The 22,856-nt window shown below is 46.5% G+C and overlaps 1 protein-coding gene across 1 annotated transcript in view; it reads left to right on the top strand.

Moving 5' to 3' along the window:
• Window positions 1-22,856, top strand: part of SNX29 (sorting nexin 29) — a 502,531-nt gene that overhangs the window by 20,891 nt on the left and 458,784 nt on the right. Inside the window, exon 3 of the mRNA XM_021698163.2 lies at window positions 5,486-5,610. Coding sequence (XP_021553838.2) covers window positions 5,486-5,610 — 125 coding nt within the window. The remainder of the gene's footprint in view (window positions 1-5,485; window positions 5,611-22,856) is intronic.

The raw sequence follows: 22,856 nt of genomic DNA on the forward strand, positions 1-22,856 counted from the left end.
TGCTGTTAATTGGCTGATTTTTATGGGTACAGTTGACTCCGTTCCAGGTGACATTGGAGCTTTCCACATGAGGATAATCTGGTCCATTTTCATGATGTACTTGGTTTTCCCCAAAAGGTTCCTGTAACAGTGAAAGAAGCACTTTGAAATATGCCCTCTTTCGTAAGGTTAATTTGATGTCATTCGTAAAAATGCAGCTTTTATTGCTGATCCTGTCAGTTGTTCTAACATTTGCCATAAAAAGGTACAGGATTCCTAAGAATATTATTACAGATTAATATGGCAGGATAAGGAGTCTTGAAATATAGGTCAAAACTCAGGAAAACCAGTGTTTGCAGAATTTCAGCAGTAAGCTAGTTAAGCTCTGCTGGTGTTGGTAGTTTTAAATTCAGCAGGAGTAAGGTATTCAATTTTCCATTCCTTCATTTCTTTATCAGGCTTTACTGAGCACCTTGAGGGCAGTTTTCTTTTAAAGATTTATTTATTAGAGAGAGGGAGAGAGCACATGTGTGTGATTGAGTTTGGCGGGGAGGGGCGGAGGGAGAGGGAGAGAGAATCTCAAGCAGATTCCCTGCTGAGCACGGACCACAATGTGGGGCTCGATCTCAGACCCTGAGGTCACCACCCGATTGGAAACCAAGAGTTGGATGCTTAACTGACTCTGCCACTCAGGTACCCCAGTTTTTTTTTTTTAATGTTTTATTCTTAACAGCTTTATTGAAGTCTGATTTACATACCATAAAAATCTACCTCTTCTAAGTGTACCATGCAGTGATTTTTAAAATTTATTTATTTATTTATTTTATATAGAGAGAGGGTGCACACAGGAGGGTGGGGAAGTGTCTTAAGCCGACTCTGCACTGAGGGCAGAGCCCAATGTGGGGCTCGGTTTCACGACCCTGAGATCACCACCTGAGTGGAAACCAAGAGTCATTTGCCTAACCAACTGTGCCACCCAGGCACCCCCTGCAGTGATTTTTTTAAAGTAAATTTATAGAGTTGTACAACCATTAACACACCCAGTTTTAGAACATTTTCATTATGTCTATTTTCTATTGTTCCAATTTACAATTAATCCCCAATTCCAGCCTTAGGCAACCACTAATTGACTTTTGGTTTCTAAATATTTACCTTTTCTCAACATTTCGTGGAATCCTACAACATGCGGCTTTTTGGGTCTGACTTCTTTCCGTTAGCATAATATTTTCAAGGCTCATCTCTGTCATAGTGTGTTGTCAGTACTTCCGTTCTTGGTATTGCTGAGTAGTATTCCATTGTCTTGAGATACCACATTTTATTTATCCATTCATCTGGTCAACAGGTGTATGCATAAAAACTTAAAGTGATTTTCTTGGCTGGTGCTTTTATTTATTTATTTAAAAACTTTTAAAAAAAGGATTTTATTTATTTATTTATTTGCCAGAGAGAGAGAGAGCACAAGCAGGGGGAGCGGCAGGCAGAGGGGGAAGCAGGCTCCCCACTAAGTGAGGAGCCCGATGCGGGGCTCGATCCCAGGACCCTGGATCATGACCTGAGCTGAAGGCAGATCTTTCACCGACTGAGCCACCCAGGCGTCCCTTGACTGGTGCTTTAAAAAAAAAATGAAAACATTCGCTGTTACGTTCCCCTACTTAATTACAAACATGCCCAGTTCATTGACTCACGGTAGAAGTTAGCTGTGATGAAGTGCCACGGAGGTAGCTGAACCACCACGGCGATGCCCGAATGCATCTCGCAGAGAGCATTCTGGGAAATAGGAGAGACCGAGCTGAGGAAATAAAGAGCCCTACTAGCACAAGTGCTCCTTTCATTTTGCAGGAATGATCATATAAGTGAGTAGGGATGAGAAGAAACGGAAGCCTTCGGGTGACAAGGTTATAAATCAGTGCCTACAGTGTGCCTGGGGTTACACAAGTGTGTTCTGCTTGATTCACTAGTCCTGACTGACCTGGGTTCGGATTACAGATTACATGAGATCTTCTGAGATGCATCTCTCTCCTGAATGTCCATCAAGCCTGTATTCTGAATGCCCCCAGGGGAGGGACTGTTTTGGTCATCTTTACCACAGTAGCCAGGCATTGTGCTAGGTGCTGGGACAACGAAGATGAATGAGGTACAATCCCTGTTGTGTGGGAGCTCAGGTCAGCATGAGGAGGCATCTCTAAAGCAGATCATTAACAGAGGGGTTGGTCAAGGGCTGCAGTAGAAAGAAGTTGAGAATGAGGAAGCACTCAGGCAGGCTTCCTGGTGGAGGGGACCCTTGAGCTAAGTCTTGAATGACCAGTAGGTATAAGCTCAGGTCCACTGGGGAAGTGAAAAGGGGACATGGGAAGGGTGATAAATAGCATGGCCTTTGGCAAGGTAGTCATCATAATGAATTAATTATAGGATTAGTACTCCCCCTGAGTTTTCTGCTGTGTTAGGTTGGTTGTGACCTGTCTGTATCTAGAAGGTAATACTGATGATGTAACCCAAACCTTGGGGACTGGTTTTGTGCTGTTCACCTGCATTCCATTCCCTTTAGGGGCTAGATATTATCTAGAGTTGGCAGGGCAGCCCCTGACTTGTGCATTAGAGAGCCAAGTAAACAGAGATTGTTGATTCAATTATTATAGTTGCAGATGATTTGTTTAAAGATACAGGATGTGCTTTATTTTTTAAAAGTATTTTCATTTTTATTATTTTTAAAACAGATTTTATTTATTTATTTGAAAGAGAGAGAGAGAGCACGAGCAGGGAGGAGGGGAAGAGGGAGAGGGAGAAGCAGATTCTCCATTGAGCAGAGAGCCCGATGCGGGACTCGATCCCAGGACCTTGGGACCACGACCTGAGCCGAAGGCAGACGCTTAACTGACTGAACCACCCAGGTGCCTCCAGGTTGTGGTTTATTATGGAGACTCTAAACACAGCCCGGGGTTTTTGTTTTTTTGCCCTGAGATAGGGCTTTGGTTGGGCTCCATTTTGCCATTCCTGTTTTGGTTCCTGGAATTTAGATGGTTTTGTTAGGTGTCCCAGTTTTCAGGAAGCCCAGAAATGTGGGCCTGCATGGATTTGTAGAGAGACTAGCATATGCACATCTCATATTCAAGAGTGACATCTGCCTTGGAAAGAGGATTGTTTCAATGTGGGGGGGGAGTATTCTGGGACTCATGGCTCAAGATTAATTACTCCCCTATCCACTGAAAAAGCAATTATGGAGCATGCACCGTGTACCAGACACTGAGCTAGGTGCAGGGGAGCCAAAGTGGGAGCTGGAAACCAAATAGTGTTGTTGAGGACAGGTGTTAGGTTTGGGCTAATTAGGCTTCCTTCCTGTGGAGGGCCAGCTTTGATCTTTGACAGTGGTTACCTAGAATGCTGGGATGGATTAGTGATGTCTGTCATGAGCACAGAATGGAGAGTAAATGTGCAAGTGCTGTGTATTTGCTGACACTGTGTTAGGGTTTTCTCGTGTAGACGGATGACTTGAGTAAAGGGGGGGTATAGGAGAGAGAGGACATTTGTCTCAGTAAGCATGTTTGCCTTGGTATGGGGTGTATCTGGAATCTACTTTGGATCAGTTTGGGATTAGGTAGGGCTGGAGTACAGATGTTGTTAATTATGTAGTCTTATAATGCTGCTTATTATGTACTCATGTACTGTCTCTTAAATGTCTTTAGCCTGTTTCTTTAGGTGTAAAATGGAGATAATACCTGCCTCACCTGTATATAGTAATGTTGATGGGAGGAGCTAAAGAAATAATGGGTATGAAAATATTTTACTGCCCGCAGAGCAATAAGCCCTTGGAGTATTATTACTGCAGGTGTGGAAGTGAGTGGAACGGGAAATGCCTGAAGTTAGGCAAGGTTGAGCCAGATGGTGACGGCCTCAGGGCCTTTGCACTGGGTCCCTCTGCCTAGTCTGCTGTGTCTGTCACATCCTGGTCATAACTCTAAGGTTAACCTCCATTCAGGCCCCAGAATCTAAACCTATTCCTGCTGTTTCTTCACCTACCACCTCATCTGGTTTTACTTTCTTCAGAGTTCCCATCAGTTGAAATGGTCTGGTTAGCATCTTTGTGTATCTCCCTCTGCTAAAACCGTGCAGTTGTGGTGAGGCAGAGACTGTGCTATCTTTGTATCCTCAGAGCCTAGGTCAGTAGTGCCTGGTACATAGGAGGAGTTCAGGATTTATTATTATTTTTTAAGGGGAGGGGGATGGGAGAGTGCTAGCATGAGTAGGGTGGGAGGGCCAGAGGGAGAGGGAGAGAATCTTCAGCAGATTCCACACTCAGCATGGAGTCTGATGTGGGGCTTGAGCTCAGGACCCTGAGGTCATGACCTGAGCTGAAATCAAGAGTTGGACGCTTAATCAACTGAGCCACACAGGCGCTCCAATCTCATGGAATTTTTTGGTTAACTTTTCCTTAAGACTCTTTCTATAACAGTTTTAGGTTCACAGTAAAAATGAGAGGGCCTCATGGAGTTTTTAATATTATAACTGGTATGTATTACATAGGAGTTCATGGTGCTATGCGGTTGCATAACAGGGTGCCCCAAGGATTTAACATAGGTTGCATGAGTGAATACAAGGGCCTTAAAGTCCACAGACTCAATGGGCCTAGGTGCCCAGGAGCCCTGGGAGGACTGTAAAGAACAGAAGGTAGTATTGGGTGATGGGTATTAAGGAGGGCACGTGTTGTAATGAGCGCTGGGTGTTACACGCAACTAATGAATCATTGAACGCTACATCAAAAACTAATGGTGAACTGTATGGTGGCTAACTTAACGTAAAAAAAAAGAATAGAAGGTAGTAACTCTGACTTCATCTCTTTACCAATATGTTCGTGATTTCTTTGGTTATTGAGAAATAAATTTAATTGAATCCACAGTAGTAACTTAATTGAAAATTCATTCCATCAAGTCTGGATCTGACTTCACAATACAATCCCTTACAACAAAATAAAGAACAAGAATCAGAATTCATATTATTTTTTTTTAGTGTATGTAACAGGCCATGAAATTATACAATATTTCCAATTTGGCAGTCTGGTGCATTCAATCTCTTGAAAGATAATCTAGTTCCTTAAACTACAAGTGATATGAATTAGAGTTGGACTTTGTGAATTGATTACAATTAGCCCACCCCTCCCCATGCCAGACTGATTTGTTTTTAAATTGGCTTTTATTTTTTTCTCCTCTGCTGGCTGGCACCAATTCCATTTTCCCTCCTTTCTTGTGAATTGTTCCTATGTCTTCAAGAGGCTGATGAATATGGCTAGACTGTGGGGGGCTTCCTGGAGGTATGTGAGGCAAATGGAGAGAGGTGTGCTGAGGGGCCCAAGTCAATTGCATGTCAATTACCTGCCCATAAATCCAGGTGTCAGGTGTGTATCTCCCCTGAGGTTTAGAGCTAGTGACTCACCCCCTTTCCCGAGGGGCTGGGGCTGCCCTGGTTGTCTCTCTTCCTGCACAGGTGGACTGATGAATCACTGGTTCTTTTGCAGGGTGACCTGTCTGTGTGCCCAGTTTGAGGCTGTCCTGCAGCATGGCCTGAAGAGGAGCCGGGGATTAGCGCTAACTGCGGCCGCGATCAAACAGGCAGCAGGCTTCGCCAGCAAAACCGAAACAGGTACTGCTTGGCCTGACGCAGCGCAGAAGATGTAGTCTTTTCTAAAAACTTTTTATTTATTTTTTAATAGCGGGCAAGGCAGGCATTGTGTGGGACTGGGATGGGGGCAGCCTGATGGTGCAGAAATCCACATGTGAGGATGTCTTACCTGTAGTCAGTAATGGTGTTGTTCTTTGCAGAATCCTCAGAGCCACATGTTGCAAACTCTGGGGGCTCAGGGTCCTGCAGCCAAGGGACTTAAGTCACCAGGTGCCGTGGCAATTGCTGGGAGATGGATGATGTGTTTTAGTTTTGTGCATGGGGATAGCATGACATTTCGTAATTAAATCTGTCTTCAACACCAGCAACAGAAACAACAGAATCAGTGGTCTCTGAGCTTACAGCTCTGCTACCATGCATTTTAATCCTGTCCAAGTAGTGTGCCGTGCTCCTGTGTGTCTGGATGACAGGGATAACGCTAACAATCACTACTAACACGCAGGAGCACTTTGCACAAGGCTGGAACTTCATTAGTCTTTCATATAAATTAACTCATTCAGTGTTCATGACAGCCTTGTGAGTAGTAAGGACCTTTATTTTCTCCACTGTACAGATGAGGAAACTGTTTAAAGTGATTTGCTTTGGATCTGGACCTAAAAGTGTATCATGTTGTATAAAAAACATTCTATGTCCTTCTTCCCCAACATTTTTATTTTTCGGAGAGTGAGGGTGTGAGCAGGGGGTGGGGTTGGGGGGAGAAGGGCAGAGAGAGAGGGAGAAAGAATCTCAAGCAGGCTCCATGCCCAGTGCAGAGCCCGACGTGGGGCTCCATCTCATGACCCTGAGATCATAATCTGAGCCAAAACCAAGAGTTGGATGCGTAACTGACTGAGCCCCCCAGGCTTCCCTCTTCCCCAGCATTTTAAAGAGCAGCTTCTTTCAGACCCTGCTTGTGGCTGCCTCGAATTCCCGAATCTCATTACTGTGATGACCTCCGTGTCCCTGCTGGTGCCCCTCTTTCCCAGCTGACCGTCCGCCCTCGCCGTGTCTGGCGGAGGTATCTGTTGGGAATTCTCTGCCAAACATGCCCTTTGCCTCCCCTGCTCCCTCGTGTTGTGCATCTCCCTTCCTTTTGCTCTTAGCCCTTCAACGAATCTTCACTTGCTGTCGTTCATCTCACCAGTTGTCCATTTTTGTAAGTGAATGGGGTTCCCGTTGAGGTCAGGGGACAGCTGCGAGAGGGATTCCTGTCACTTTTTGATTTTTCTTCTGTGCTCCTGGGTCCCTTCCTTAAAAATCAGGGACATAGAGGGCCGGGTCAAAGAGGAGCCGCCTTGCAGGGCCTCAGTCCCCGTGGAAACCACTGCCTACTGCCTCGGTCACCTGGGCTGTCGGCCTCTGTGGTCTCGGCGGTGTCTCCTGGCCTCTGCATGGGGGTGGCTCAGTGCTGTGGGCTGGTTGATGAGCTGCTCGAGGATGTAACTTTGCCCACATCCTTGATGTGATGGGCCCTTGTATTTCTTCCTGTTTCCATATTCCCTGGCTCTGCAGCAGCTACCTGAGAGAAACGGGTGTGGAGTAGACCACTAGGCTCTGGGTTGGCTTCCATGGCGTGAGGGCAGCTGCTGACATGGCAGAGGCAGCCTTGGCTTTGGAGTCAGACCGTGAGTGTCAGTCTGGAATGACTCTGGGGAAGCGCCCCTCTGAACCTTAGTTGTTTTCACCTGTGAGGGCCATCTTCTCGTCTGCCTGGGGGGTTGTCCGGAGGATTCAGTGAGAATCAGTTGCTTTGGTTCATAGAACCTAATAAACATTTAACCAGTTACCCTCCTCTCCCTAACACCCTTCATTTTTATTTATTTATTTATTTTTAAAAGACTTTATTTGTCAGAGAGAGCGCGTGTGCACAAGCAGGGGGAGCGGCAGGCAGAGGGAGAAGCAGACACTCTGCCCAGCAGGGAACCCGACTTGGGACTCGATCCCAGGACCTTGGGATCGTGACCTGAGCCAAAGGCAGGCGCTTAACCAACTGAGCCACCCAGGTTCTCCCCCAACACCCTTTAAACTTGTAACCATTTCCTCCCTCTCATCCTCACTTGGGACTCTGAGCCTTGGCCATGCAGAATGGCTCTTTCTGTTCCCATCTGGATTAGAATTCTTGTCTTTTTGTCACTTGGGCCTGGTAATCCAAGGAGCACCAGCACGTCTGTGAGGCACCGCCTGAGTTCCCATTCTTGCCCCTTCACTGGCTCTTAGCTCGATTCCTGCACCTGCATCCTGAAGAGAGACTGACCGGCACGCAGTCTCTGCTTTGTTTTCTGCTGCGGAGGAGGTTCTGGGCGGTCTCCTTGCTAATACGAAGCAGGGGAAAGCCAGACCAGCTTAGCTCTCCAGGGGCTGCTGAGGGCTCTGTCAATCTTGCCTGCGGTGCAGTTAACCAATCATTGGTGCCGGATGGTCCGTGGCTAATTAAAATCTCTTTCCCACTGTTGATGTTTGAATAAAAACCTCATATGGGGAGGGGCACATGTGGTTTTTCAACTGCTAGGAGTCGGGAAAGATAGGATCTTTGGCTGCTTGGTTGCTCTCGAAGCCATCGGAATGACCGTGGCAGGCAGAATGGAGAAAATGAAATCTAAAGAGGAGGCCTGCATGGAAATGAGCATCCCTGTGCTTCCTCGTCCTGCTGGCTGCTGGCCTGGGCCCTTTCTGTGGCTTAGCACTTGATACCAGGCCCTAGAGTCGGGCGACTGGGTTGAAATACCCTCCGGGTATTGTGCTGAGCGAAATAAGTCAATCAGAGAAAGACATGTATCATATGACCTCACTGATATGAGGAATTCTTAATCTCAGGAAACAAACTGAGGGTTGCTGGAGTGGGGGTGGGTGGGAGGGATGGGGTGGCTGGGTGATAGACATTGGGGAGGTTATGTGCTATGGTGAGCGCTGTGAATTGTGCAAGACAGTTGAATCACAGATCTGCACCTCTGAAACAAATAATGCAATATACGTTAAGAAAAAAAAAAAGAAGAAGATAGCAGGAGGGGAAGAATGAAGGGGGGGAAATCAGAGGAGGAGACGAACCATGAGAGACGATGGACTCTGAAAAACAAACTGAGGGTTCTAGAGGGGAGGGGGGTGGGAGGATGGGTTAGCCTGGTGGTGGGTATTGAGGAGGGCACATTCTGCATGGAGCACTGGGTGTTAGAGGCAAACAATGAATCATGGAACACTTCATCTAAAACTAATGATGTAATGTATGGTGATTAACATAACAATAAAAATTAAAAAAAAAATACACCATCCGGGACATCCCCTCTCTGAGCTTCCGTTTCCTCAGGTGTAAAATAAAGCCACGCACAGGACCGGCCTCACAGTGTTGTGCTGGGGGCTCCAGGAGGAAGCACCTGCAGAGTCCAGGCCTCAGTACAGAGCTCCTGGAGCTGGTGCTTGATAACATGGCAGCAACTGGGGCGCGTGGGTGGCTCAGTCGGGTAAGCGTCTGCCTTTGGCTCAGGTCATGATCCCAGGGTCCTGGGATCGAGCCTCACGTTTGGCTCCCTGCTCAGCGGGGAGTCTGCTCCCTCTCCCTCTGCCCCTCTTCTGCTCATGCTCTCTCTCTCTCAAATAAATAAATAAAATCTTAAACATGGCAGCGACTGTCCACGCTGGGTGACGATGTGCTTATTGTTTGGATGATGCCACTGAGGCCCAAATAAGTTGTTCAAGTTCCCATAGCTAGTAAACGGCAGAGCTGAGGTCAGACTGATGTCAAATTCCTGGCTCTGCTCTGCGCCCCCCTCCTCCGGCAGTGGCCCGATGCCCATTGCTGCTGCTCTGTAGACCACTCTTGCTCAATTAGCTGAATTGGAAGGGACAGGAGACAGTAAGTAATGGTGAATTAATCTACAGGGCTGTTGCAGTAGCTCTGTTTACAGATGGGAGGTATTACCTTTTGAAGACAGAAGAGCTGAATTTAAAGTAATGACTGAGCAGAATGAGAGTGTTGAAAATCACGCTACAGTAGATAATACTGAGTCCGCGGGGGCAGGACTGCAGTTGGTCATCGGGGGTTAGGGTGCACGCAGGGCTAAGTCTGGAAACTGGTAACCCTTGTATGGTGTGCTTAAAAAAATGTTCTTAAAAAGTCATCCACATTTATAAATTATGATATTTCATGTTGAAATACGGATTTTTAGCTTTGGTTCACCTTGAGGCTCTGTGGCTCTGGGCCCACTTTCACTGCTGTGGTTGGAGCCCACGCCCCCTGCCATCTGTAGGGGGGGCCCAGTGCTCTGGTTCTCCACACTCTGCTCTTCTCCCTCTTGCCCTTGACAGTTGAGACGCGTGGTGTTGTCATTTATTGTCCCGCTGTTGTTATTCATGTTGTTCGTGTCTGAAATTTAGCAGTTTTCACGCATAAACACCTCTCAGATGGTAAGCCTTTGAAGTCAGTTTCCAGAGTGTGGAAATCGTTGTCATTTTTGTCCGGTTTTATAGTTGCTTTCTGGGGAGAGGATTTGTTAGCTTCTTACTTGGCTATAGCCAGAAGTCCCTTGTTTTTGTTTTGTTTTGTTTTGTTTTTGTTTTTGTCTTGATTTTGAATCCATCCTTGTCTTTGGCACGTGCTTGGTAGTTTCTACCGAGTGTTATGTATGAAGAGTTGGGTGAAACTTGTGATGATTTATCTTTCTTCAGAGGGGAGTCACTCTTGCTGCTCAGGCAAGTAGGATAGAGGAAGTTCAATTTACTCCCATCAAGGATTGAGCATGTCATGCCTGGGCTTTAGCATTTGCAAGGGGTGATGTATTTCTGCTTTTGCCTTCTTGCTAGGACATAGTTACTTGGGGTTTCCAACGTGTATTCATTTCCTAGAGCTGCCATAACAAATTTGCACACCCTGGGTGGCTTAAAACAACAGGGAGAAATTTATTCTCTCACATTTCTAGAGGCCAGGAGTCCAAAATCTAGGTGTTGGCAGAGCTGACTCCTTCTGGAGGCTCTGAGGGAGAATGCATTCCCAGCTTCCGGTGGTTGTCAGCCGTCCTTGGCGCCCCTTGCTTATGGCAGCTTCACTCCAGTCTGGGCCTCTGTCTTCCCACAGCCTCTTCCCTCTGGGCCTCTGACTCTGTGTCCTCTCTTCAGAAGAACAACAGCCTTACTGGATTTTGGCCCACCCTCCTCCAGTATTACCTCAACTTAACTAATTACATCTGCAAAGAGCTTTTTCAAATAAAGTCACATTCTGTGGTTTCAGAGGGACATGAATTTTCGGGGGACACTGTTCAATCCAGTGCATCCTGGATCCCTGACCTGTTGACCAGTTTCTGTGCTCCTCCACTGGTTCTGAGCTTGAATTTTTTCCCTTTCAGACTTTATGGGAATTCTGAAAGCCCTGCTTAACTTCTCCTCAGAGAAACTCTGTAGCTGGAAGAAGCCCCAAGGGTCAAGTAAGGCTCTGAATATAGGGCTCCTGTTTGTGGACTTGCCTTCTCTTGGGGGTCTGGGTTCTTTGTTCCCTGCCTTTGTAGTGCTCCCAAGTCCTCGGTTTTGTTTTAATAACTGTTTGAATAACTGCCTAGCTTTTTCGGTTTTTTTTTTGGGAGAGGTGGTCTGATCTGGATTCATCCTCCAAAGCTGAGCATGGTCCCTTGAAGGCGCCCAGTGCCCGTCTTTTCCTCTTGCTGCGTTGCCGCCTTTGCGTGGCTTGTCCATAAATCAGGTGCCCGGTGTTCCTTCTGTGATAAACTGTAGCCTGGGAAAGGGAGCTTGCAGGCAGATTTCTTCCACTTCTGTGAGGTTTTTAGCCAGTGCCTGCATCCATCCCCCATTCCCAGGTTGGCTTGTTTGTCTGTTTGTTTTGTTTTGTTTTGTCTGTCTTTGTTTTTGGCTTTGAAGTCAGGTTTTGTTTGTTTGTTGGTTTATGTGTTTTTTGACTTGGGGAGTTTTGACCCAAACATCCTTGAGTTATGAAATGTTGGTAGCGCGGACGTGATTACAAATAGGCCACCAGCTCAGGTTTGTCCTGTCAAGCACTGTTGCGGGTGTGGGTGTCCGTCCCCAGCTGAGATCCCCTTGAATAGATGGTGCCAACAGGTGGGGTATGCAGGACTCAGAGAGGCTTGGGATGAGGTTATCCAGTATGTCTCCTTTGGGATTCAAGCCCCAAAGGTGAGAGTTGGCTGTGTCCGGGGGAGCTGTTTCCTCTTCCTTGGACGAGTGGCTGGATTTATCTATACACATGATCGATTTGATGGCAGTGAGAGATGGGAGTCTGCATTTCCAGAATCTGGTCCTGCAGTTTGTGTAACTTTCTCTTCTAGTTATGCAAGTTTGCGTGAATAATTACAGCAGGAGTTGGTTATTCCTTACCCAGCAGCTCTGTCCCTTCTTTCTTGCTAATAGAATTGATTTTGTTCAGATGGTGGGTCGCCAGGAGCTTCAGGCCTGAAGCTAGCTCCAGGGGGAGTGAGTCTAGAGCAGATCAGGCCAGCCATAATAATTATCAGCCTGCCAGTAGCTGTTTTCAGAATAGACACTAGACGAAATTCTGACCGAAGGGAAGGAAGAAGTCCGCGGAGGGCCTTCTGAGAAAATGTCTTGTTATTTGAATGGAGACATAAGAGAAGACTTATTTTATGGTGTTGGGTTGTTGGTGAAACGTTTGGAGCTGTGGCACTGATCTTGTGACTATGAAGGGGGACAAGTCTGAGGACAAAAGCCAGTACACCAAGGATGGCAGCTCAGAAAGATGGAAAGTACCTCGGTAGTGTCACCGAGCTTCTGAATTAACCACGTCTAGAGCTGCCCTACCTCTGGACCTAATGTTGTGTGGGACAGTAAATTTCCTAATGTTGGAAGCCATCTTGAGTTGGATATCTGTTTTCAGGCCTCCAGAAACAACCTAACTTACACAATAAGAAAAGCAAGACAACTTTAATAGAAGTCAAGGCCTGTGCTTCAGAAATGAGAGGAAAGTCACGACTAGCCTGTTAATCTTGGAGACGACACCTGCATGTTTTCCATTCCTTTTTGATAATCTGGCTGACCGCAGGCCTGGCTTCCTTGTTTGCTGATGACTTACACCGAGCAGCTCCCGTGAGCCAGGGGATTTGTTAGACCCTCTGTTCATTGTTCCATTTTATCTCTGAAATGACTGTGCGTAGTGAATGAGGGTGTCCTCGTTTTACAGATGAAGAAAATAAAGCTCAAAGAAATGAAATCATTTTCTTAATGCTCCAGACCTAATAATTGTGGCAGAGCTGGGGTTTTGACTTAGGTCTGCAGGTTGTGACTCGGAGGCTCCAACTTTTTTATTCATGATGGCATGTTTCCAGAAAGAGGGCTCTCTGAAAGACCTGTTTCCTGTCCCCCCCCAGTTTGAATTCACGAGTAAGTGAAGCAGCAGTTATTTTAAGTTATGAGCACTTAGAGCAGAGGTCAGCAAACTGTGTCCCTATTTTTATAAATAAAGTTTTATTGGAACACAGCCACACGGGTTCATCTGTTTACTATGCATGGCAGCCTTTAGGCAGTTGTGACTGAGACCATTTATCTTGTAAAGTCTGAAGCATCTAATATTTGGCCCTTTAGAGAAGAAGTTTGCTAATCCCTGTTTTTGAGAACAAAGGACAGGGGATTCCACTTTACCTTATCACAACATATTCACTTGTCTGTTGTCTGCATACCTCACTGGATGATAAGCTTTGGGACTGCAGGGCACCATGTCTGTTTTACTTCCTCTTGACTTTCCAGCTCCTAGCATAGCGTCTGGAAGTACATCAGTACTTCAATAAAAATATATTCATATTTCATGATTTCAATTGGCACAGCATTGTATTGCATGATTCCCGAGGTACCTTATACCAGGATTGCTGCAGAGTGCTACAAAGGAAGTGATTAAGTTTGGAGGAAAAGAGCCAAGATTGATTTTTAAATTTACTAAAAATGAATTAAAAGTGACTGAGAGCTGCATAGGCTTGGCTTGGAATTGGAGGGTTTTACTGATGTTGGATGCCCAAAGCAGTCAATACAGAATGCAGTGTGGAAAAACGAATTATTTTCATTCTGCTGGAGAGAGGGGAAAGAACCACTGCAGTTAGTGCCTGTCTTTGTCTGTTTGGGCTATTTTGTGCCATTTGCCACAAAATACCACAGACTTAAGGAGCTTATAAACAGCACGTTCTGCATGGAGCACTGGGTGTTAAACGCAAACAATGAATCATGGAACACTACATCAAAAACTAATGATGTAATGTATGGTGATTAACATAATAATAAAAAAATAAAAACATGGAAATATGAAAAGTAAAAAACAAAAAACCCAAAAAACCCCCCCCCAAAAACCCAGCAGCAGTTTATTACGTTTCTGGAGGCTGGGAAGTCCAAGATCAAGGCACCAATGTGGTTGAGTGAGGACCCTTTTCCTGTTCCATAGCCAGTGCCTTCTCACTGTGTCCTCACATGGTGGAAGGAGCAAGGGATCCCTCTGGAGCCGCTTTCATAAGGACATAATCCAATTCCACGAAGATTCCACCTTCGTGACCTAAGGGTCCTCCGAAAGGCCCCACCTCCTAATACCATCATCTTTAGGGGTTAAGATTTTAAGATAGGAATTTTGCAGGGACACGTTCAGAGCGTAGCAGTGCCATTTCATGACCAAACCTGGTGACTTGATGTTCTTGTTAATGACTAATGGAGCATCATGAGGTGACTTGTTGGCAGTCCATTACGAGGTCATAGGCTTGGTTCAGAACATACCAGAGACACACCTGCTGTTAATTGAGCTGTCTGTCCTGTAAAATTTAAGTCTATCTTCCTTGTCTGTTCAGCAGCCCTTGGCACCAAGGACCCTCTGACGTTGAAACACTGTTTCCCCCCTCTTCTGGTGGCCACAACCTCCTGGCATACTTGCTGTTTCTTTGTTCATTCTTCTTACGTATCATTTCTACACCCTCAGATATTAACTATCATTCATCTTCAGATTCTTTTGTTGCCTCTCGCTTCTGTACATACACCTACTGTCTGAATTCCTAAGTGAAAATTGCTCTCCATGTGTTGATTACTTGAAGTTCTACCTGCAGCCCACATCACTCCCTGGGGCCCTTCCTCTTATGTGTCTCTATCTGAATGTACTGCAGACTCGTCACAGTTCCAAGACTGAATCCTCCTCACCAGCCCTGTTTGCTCCTGTGATCCTTGCTTAGCGAATGGCTCTGCCCTTCATCCGGCTTTCCTGGACAGCCCTTGGGCTTCTTCGCAGCCTCCTTGTCCTTCCCCTCTGCCCTGTTTTGTCCTTCTGCCTTCCATCTCCATCCTCCCCAATCCACTCTGCACATCATGCCAGTCTGGGGTGGGGGCTTCTTCAGTGACCAGCCTGTTCCTGCCCGCTCCTTAAAGCTCTGTCATGGTTCTCTTTGGAGTTGAGACAGGGGACACACTCCTTGACACGGCTTCCATGGTCTGTCCCCTACCAGCTTTGTCTGTCTCTGCTCTTCCTCTAAACCCTACCCCACACCCAGGGGTAGCAGGCAACTGGCAGGTAAGACATTGCAATGCTTATGTCCAGTTGATAAATAAATCATGACCCGGGTCCTCTGAGTTCCCCTCCTGCCACACCCCCTGCCTGGGGAACCCCTGGGACCTCTTCATAAGTCAGCAACTAAAGTGTTAATGCTAGACATGCTGGGGGAGAAGGTCTTTAGTACCCCTGTCTTTTCATTGCTCAGGGAGCAGTTTAGGTGGTTAAATCCTAAATGTTGAACAGCGTGCCTGGTTTCTACAGTCCTGAAGCTGTCAAGTCTGGAAGTGTTCTTTGTTCTTACCCTTCCGCTGCCCTCCTTCCTCCCCAACCCTCGTTCAGACACTAACTACTCAAACTTCTTTTCTCTCTTTGAAATTGTGGCAAAGTATACATAACGTAAAAATGACCATTTTAACCACTTTAAGGGTACACATTGGACGACCATCCCCACCATCCATCTCCCTGTGTTGAAAGTCCATCCACATTAAACACTGCCTCCTCATTCTCCCTCCCCTCAGCCCCTGGCACCTGGGCCATTCTACTTTCAGTCTCTATGGTTTGCCTTGTTTAAGTACTTCACATAAGTCAGGCTTACTTATACTCCACATACCTAAGGCTTATTTCCTTTGCCATAATGTCTTCAAGCTTCATGCATTTGTAGTACATCAGAATTTCTTTCATTTTTAAGACTGAATGGTATTTCATTATGTGTACACACACCCACACACGGCTTTATTTCCTCGTCTGTGGATGGACACCTGGGTTGCGTTCATTTATTGACTGCTATAATGTGCCATGAACACAGGCGTAGAAATATTGAATCCCTTCTTTCAGTTCTTTTGGATAAGTACCCAGAAGTGGAATTGCTGGATCAGATGGTAATTCTATGTTTCACTTTCTGTAGCGGCTGCACCATTGTACGTCCCCACCAGCAGCGCACGAGGGTTCCAAGTTCTCCACATCCTCGCCAACACTTGTTGTTATCATGTATTTATTTTTTGATACTAGCCATTCAATTGTGAAGTGGTATCTCATTGTGGTTTTGATCTCTTCTCTCTTGAAATTTCAGATTTCCCCCCCAAAAGTCATTCATGAGCTCCTCACCCAGTTCAACTGGCCTGTGTTCCTTCTCTAGGTGTCTCCTTTCTACCCCCCAACCCCCCAGCCCTCACTAGTCCTGAGTCCTTCTCTCATCAAACGGATTTATGGCACTTCCTACTTTCTTGACTGTCTCTCTTGATGGGGTCATGGTCAAGGACTGGGTTTATTCTCGCTCTTCCTTGTAGCTCCAGCGTATTGCAAGGTGCCTGGCCACCAAAAAGGACATTCAGAATAATCACTCCAGGACCCAGACTTGAGGACATGCTGCTCCTTGTCCCAGGAAGCCAGACCCCACCCTCTGCTGTCTGTCCGTCTTCTTTACACTCAGCTGAAAGCAGGTGGTATTAATACACACCCAACTGTAAAATTAGAGAAACTGACTTCCTTGAGCCTCATTGGGGATTTTTGAAAACGGTTGATTGCATTTAACTCAAAGCAGAATTTATATTTTGCTTCATTGGGTCACTTTGGGTAACAATTTCATTTCTGTAGAAAAGTATTTTTGGAGGAAGCTTCATGTGCCAGGAGAAGCCTGGGCCCATCCTTTTGCTTGAGAGGGGAAGTCCACTCCCCCACCCTCCCATCCTTGTATGGCTTTCAGTTCCCTCTTTGTGTTTCTCTGTCGTATTCATGAACTTGCAAATCAGCTAGTTCTGGTACTAGAGACCTTGGAAGGATGTTGGTGGAAGATTCAAAGAAAAGACTGAGCTCTATCCAGGGGTGGTGATAAGAATGTTTAACAGCTGGTTGGGAACTGCTGGCCTTAGGGAGAGGGTCAGAGCCGGAGTGCTATCCCCCTTGGGCTAGGTGTTAATCTGTGAGTTCCTAGATTATGGGGATGTCCGCAGGGTTCTGGGGAGGGTCCTTGACAGCTGGGGTGGCCGAGGGCTTGGACCAGTGGCTACTTACTAAGGGGCAGCAAACTATCCCAGCATTTTAGGATCTCATATAGCCAGACTGTTGCCTCTTGGCCAAGGATGATTTCTGGCTGTTTTAAAGGTGTTTGATCCTAAGGTCTAGTAAATTAAAACTAGTAAATTTGGCCTCAGAGTTGTCAGTTTTTAGTCCATAATTATCTGGCCTGTTGGATTCATGGGTCCTTTGCTTAGTTCCTGTCAGCCTGAAAATGAGTCTTCAGCAGAGGATGGGGTACATCCCTAAAAGGAAACAAGACACAAGCTTCTGAAGTCCTTTGTTTGGCACTAGAGAAGGTTCCCACTTTATAATAAAGGAGGCACTGTAGACTCTTGTAGACCACTGGTGAATGCCAAGTGTGCTATGCTGAGTTGTTAGAGCTCAGGACTCCAACTTCAGGTGCCCACAGGGGCCAGGCAGATGACAGAAATGAGCGAGGCAGGCCCGCTAAAGGCACCTGGGTTGGTGGAGACTGTGAGTCACCTGGCTGCTGCAGGGCAGGCTGGGAAGTGTCTAGGGGTTCAGGAAGAAGAGAGATTTCGATGAGCAGTGGGGTGGGGGTTCACTCTTCTGCAGAGTGGTCAGAGACCGTCTTTATGGGCCTTTTGAATAGAGACCTCAGGGAAGGAGGGAAGTAGCCATACTGTTACCTGGGGAAGGAATCCTGTGCTATTCAGCAAGTGGAAAAGCTTAGAGTCACTTGCCTCTGCTCTCAAATTTATTCTCTGCCCTTGCCTGCAGACTGTTTCCCAGGCTCCCTTGCCCACTGTCTTCCTGCTTGGCCAGAGGAAGGTGGGAGGAGGAAGGAGGCTGGAGCATTTCCTCCCAGCTCCAGGGGGCATGTCTAGCAGTGCTGTGCTTCCTCTGTGGTCCGTGGACGTCCCACGTGGCCTGCACGTCAGGCCACGGTCTTCTTGTTTCACTGTTCTCCTTGGTGCCCCTGCCACAGGCTGGCTGTTGCCTGGTGAGTCTGTATTTAGGAGTAAATTGCTGGATCTTATGCTAATTCTGTGTTTACCTTTTTGAGGAACCACCGAACTATTGTCAACAGTGACTGTACCGTTTTACAGTGATACTTTTTTTTTTTTTTGAGTAGAGATGGAATTGCCTTTATTTCTCTGCAGCTGAAATTAACTCTGCTATTAAATCCCCTTTCAGTTAGTTTTTACACTCTTAACATTACCTCTTCCTCTGTTCCTCTGGCATCAGGGATGGATTGGCTTTCTGACATTGGTAATCTCTGGGTGGCCTCATTATGTCCTGTTGGGCTTTGTAGCTCGGCCAGAGTCTTTGTAACAGATGCCCTGTGTTCGGTTCCTTCAGTGCTCTCCTGGTGTGGTTTCTGTTCATGGCTGGGCAGGCGCTCACGTGGAGCATGCTTGGCGTGTTGGAGGAGCATCAAGGAGATCAGCGAGGCTGGAGCAGGGCGAGTGAGGCAGAGAGTGGCAGGGGTGCAAGGCCAGAGGTGGAGGAGGAACCAGGCCATGGATCGGCAGTGAGTGGCACTTTATCCTCCTTGGCTGCTTTTGTTTTCCTGATCTCCACCTACCTCCACCAAGATAATTGGCACCTGTTCTGTGGAATCAGCAGAGATGTTTTGTTTTTAGATTTAAATAGACTGGAGCCTTCAAAAGTCATCCAGTATCTCAGATTATTGTGCATTTATTCATTCTTTAAAAATCTACCAAGTTCTGGGGCGCCTGGGTGGCTCAGTCGTTAAGCATCTGCCTTCGGCTCAGGTCATGATCCCAGGGTCCTGGGATCGAGCCCCGCATCGGGCTCCCTGCTCCGCGGGGAGCCTGCTTCTCCCTCTCCCACTCCCCCTGCTTGTGTTCCTTCTCTCGATGTGTCTCTCTCTGTCAAATAAATAAAATCTTTATTAAAAAAAATCTACGAAGTTCTGAATTATAAAATTTTTTTTTAAGATTTTATTTATTTGACAGAGAGATACAGCGAGAGAGGGAACACAAGTAGGGGGAGAGGGAGAGGGAGAAGCAGACTCCCCGCTGAGCAGGGAGCCTGACGTGGGGCTCGATCCCAGACCCTGGGATCATGACCTGAGCCGAAGGCAGACGCTTAACCGACTGAGCCACCCAGGTGCCCCTGAATTATAAACTTTAAAATGGTGGATTTTATGTTAAGTGAAATTTACCACAATTAAAAAATTAAATCTGGAAGGGGCTAAGTTACCTTTAATTGGCAAGTTTAAGTTTTTTTCTAACTGAAAGGGAATTTAATAGCAGAGTTAATTTTAATTGCAGAGAAATAAAGGCAATCCTACCTCAAAAAAAAAAGTATCGATGTAAAATGGCATAACCACCATTGACAGGAGTTTGGTGGTTCCTCAAAAAGGTAAACCTAGAATTACTGTCTGATCCAGCAATTCCACTCCTAAATACAGACCTAAAAGAACTGAAAGCAGGGACTCAAACACACTTGTATGTGAATGTTCCTAGAAGCATTATTCATAAGAGCCAAAAGATGGAAAAACCCAAATGTCTGTTGACAGATGAATGGATGAACAAAATGTGGTATATACACACAGTAGGATATTATTCAGCCATAGAAAGAAATGAAGTACTGATAAATACTAGGACATGCATGATCCTTGAAAACATTCTGCTAAGTGAAAGTGGCCAGATAAAAAGGTCCCATATTGTACGATTCGACTTACACGAAGTATCTAGAATAGTCAAATTCACAGAGACAGAAAATGGAATAGAGGCCCCTGGGGGCTGGGGAGAAGGGGAGAATGGGGGAGTTACCGTTTCCTGGGTATGGAGTTTCTGTTTGGGATGATGGAAAAGTTCTAGAAATGGGTGGTGCTGATGGTTGCACAACATTATGAATGTAATTAATGCTACTGAATTATGCACTGAAAAATGGTTAGAGTGGTAAATTTTATTATGTATATTTTACCACAATTTTTAGAAAGCAAAAAAAGTGTCAAGTTTACAGACTTTTTACAAGTCTTTATTAAACCACACTTCCTGTCTTCTGGTTTCAGGAGGCAGTCCTGTGGCTGGTTGGGAGAAGGCCGGGTGACGAAGCTACAGCCCCTTCTTGGGAACTCTGCTTTGCTGATCCATTTGTGTCTTGTAGTCAGGCTCATCCAGATAAGGATGTGACTGGGATTTGGGGGGCACTTGTGCTCCCCTAAGTCTGAGGCTGGAATAAGGGAGCACTTGATGGCCTTTTGTTCCTGGAATCGTTGATAGCATGGGTGGATGATTCCGTTAGTTTTTTACTTAAAATCCATTCCCCGTTTCTTCTTTGGCTTAACAGAACCTTGATTTTGCTCGGGGCCGCAGGATGTCCTCTAAGTAATAGATCATGAGTGATTAAGCCAATCGTGACATTTTATATCTCTCTTCCTCTTGGTTTTCTGGGATTACTTACCCTTGCCTGAAAAAAAGGGGTGATAGAGCTGGTTTTATCTTGTCCTCTTTCTTCTTGATTGTGGCTCTGATACCCAGGGTGGTGGCAGTCCTCTGGGACAGGGGGGTGAAAGTCAAGAGGTTGGAGATTCTGCCCGTGACAGTGGCTTTGAACCAGCTGTCTACCTCCAGACTAAGTCTGTGAGAAAAAGAAGCCTTTCTTTGTTTACAAGAAGCCTAGCTCCTTGTAGTTGGGTTTTCTGTTTCTCGTTGAGCAATGCTGTCTTGTTTTTATTTCTTTCTGAGGGATGCATTTGCCACTTGGATGCATGGAGGCACTGCTTAGTGCCTGGAGTGTTGCCCCTCCTCTATAACTGTCAGATGACTGAGGAATGCACCCTATCACACTGCATCAGTCTTCTGGTCGCAGGTGACAGCAAGTCACTTAGACTTCAGCAAACAAAGGGCACTTACTAACTTAAGTAACTAAGAAAACTGGAGGGTGAACTGGATTTAGGAGCTCCGCATCCCCCACATCGGTCTGTCTCTCAGCTCTGCTTCTGTCTGGGTGGGTGTCTTTCCCAGGTGGACGTACTCTACAGGAAAGGGAGGAAAAGGGCCTAGTGGCTCCAGGTTTATGTGATTATCAGAGCTCCTACTTCTAGGACAGTAGACGGCAAACTTCCTCCTTAAGGGATCAGATAGTAAGTATTTTGGGCTCTGTGGGCCATAGGTATCTGCAGCAACTTCCCAGTGATGACTCTGTAATAGGAAACCAGCCACAGGCAGTCTGTGTACAAAGGGGCATGACTCTTCCAATAAAACTTCACTTACAAAGACAAGTCATGGGCCAAGCTTGGCCCTTAGACCATTGTTTGCTGACTTCAGTTCTCGAGGGAGCCAAGGTCTCTCCTCTAGTGGCTCAGGTAGAAGTTGTGGGGAGAGCCCTGTGGTCCAGGGCTGGGACTAGGGTGAGAGCAGCGAGGCCCTCACTGCAGCCACAGAATTTACAGGAGCACCAAAAAACTCAGCAATCGGGAGACCTAACATTTTCATGCAATATTTTTAAAAAGTCAAATTAATACAGAAAAAAAATCAGGACGCTCAAAATAACAAACAGGGTCAGGAGGGAGGGTGGGGTGAGGGAGGCCAATTGTGGCACTCGGCCAGGTGATTGCCCAGTCCGGCTTACCTGTCCAGCGCTGCTGGAGGAGAGGTTTGTGGTGCTGAAGGCAGCTTCACAGGGACCCGGATGGGAGTGCCTCCTCAGGGGTTTTGTCCTCCGGAGTATCTAGGCATCTCTTCTAGCCCCGCGAGCCTGTTAGAAACTTTGCCAGAGGGCCTGTGGTGTTAGCCCCCCTCTGTTAACAAGTACCCCCGGAGGTGGTTTGCATCAACAGCCCCTTCAAGGCTCTTGTTCATGTGCGCAAATGGCGTTCAGGCGTTTGGAGAACCAGAAGCCCTCACCCATTTCTGGAATGAGCCTCTGGTTTCATAGCAGCAAGAGATCAGTGTATTGCCCCAAATTAAATTACAGATGCTGTAAGCGTTAAGTGGCAGGTGAGCTGCACTTGAGAAAGACCACATTAATGCTGGCAGTGGAAGTGGACCTCTGCTGGGGTAATTCTCACCCTCGCTGCATCACTTTGGCAGGCTGGGGAAGGATCCTGTAGCACTAAGCAATTTGCAAATTGAAAGGTGAAAACACACGTTAAGTGTTTCATGTGCGTTCAAGGTCAGAGGGAGGTCACAGCAGTTCTCCAGAAAGACCAGATGCAGGTGAGAGTCACCTGATTTGAGTCATGCCAGAGCTACAGATGGTTGTTTGGCATGTTTTGAAACAAGTTATTGGCCTGCCAGCCCCGGATATTGCTCTCACTATTCCCCCCGTCCTGGTTTCTGAGAAAAGCACTGAGTGGAAGAAAGGCTGTTACACATTTGTGTGGTCTGGGCTGATCTCCTGGGTTTGGGAAGGGGATTTGTGTGGCATTTAGGGATTGAGACAGAAGGGAGTCCTGAGTGAGCTGCTGTGTTGGTTTTTCCAGTCATTCCTGAACTGTTTATTTAAACTGATCCCAGAGGTCGGCTTGATCCACAGATACGTGTATGTATGCATTTAGTTGCTGTTAACAGGAAAAGGAGAAGAGGAAACAACACAGTTGCTCTCGTTTGAGAAGGTTGTCACTAGGCAGATGGCTGTTGGTCATCATGGCCTGGCCATTGTGCTCAGGCTCTCCTTCCCTTTTCTTCAGTCACCCCAGGATCTCTGGGTGCTTCTGTACTTTGGGGCTTATTTGATGGGAGAGGAATCGGAAGTGTAGCATGACCGAGTGAGCCGCCAGGGTCATTCT

The sequence above is a fragment of the Neomonachus schauinslandi genome, chromosome 5 (genome assembly GCF_002201575.2).
Source record: "Neomonachus schauinslandi chromosome 5, ASM220157v2, whole genome shotgun sequence".
In the NCBI taxonomy this organism is placed as follows: Eukaryota; Metazoa; Chordata; class Mammalia; order Carnivora; family Phocidae; genus Neomonachus; species Neomonachus schauinslandi.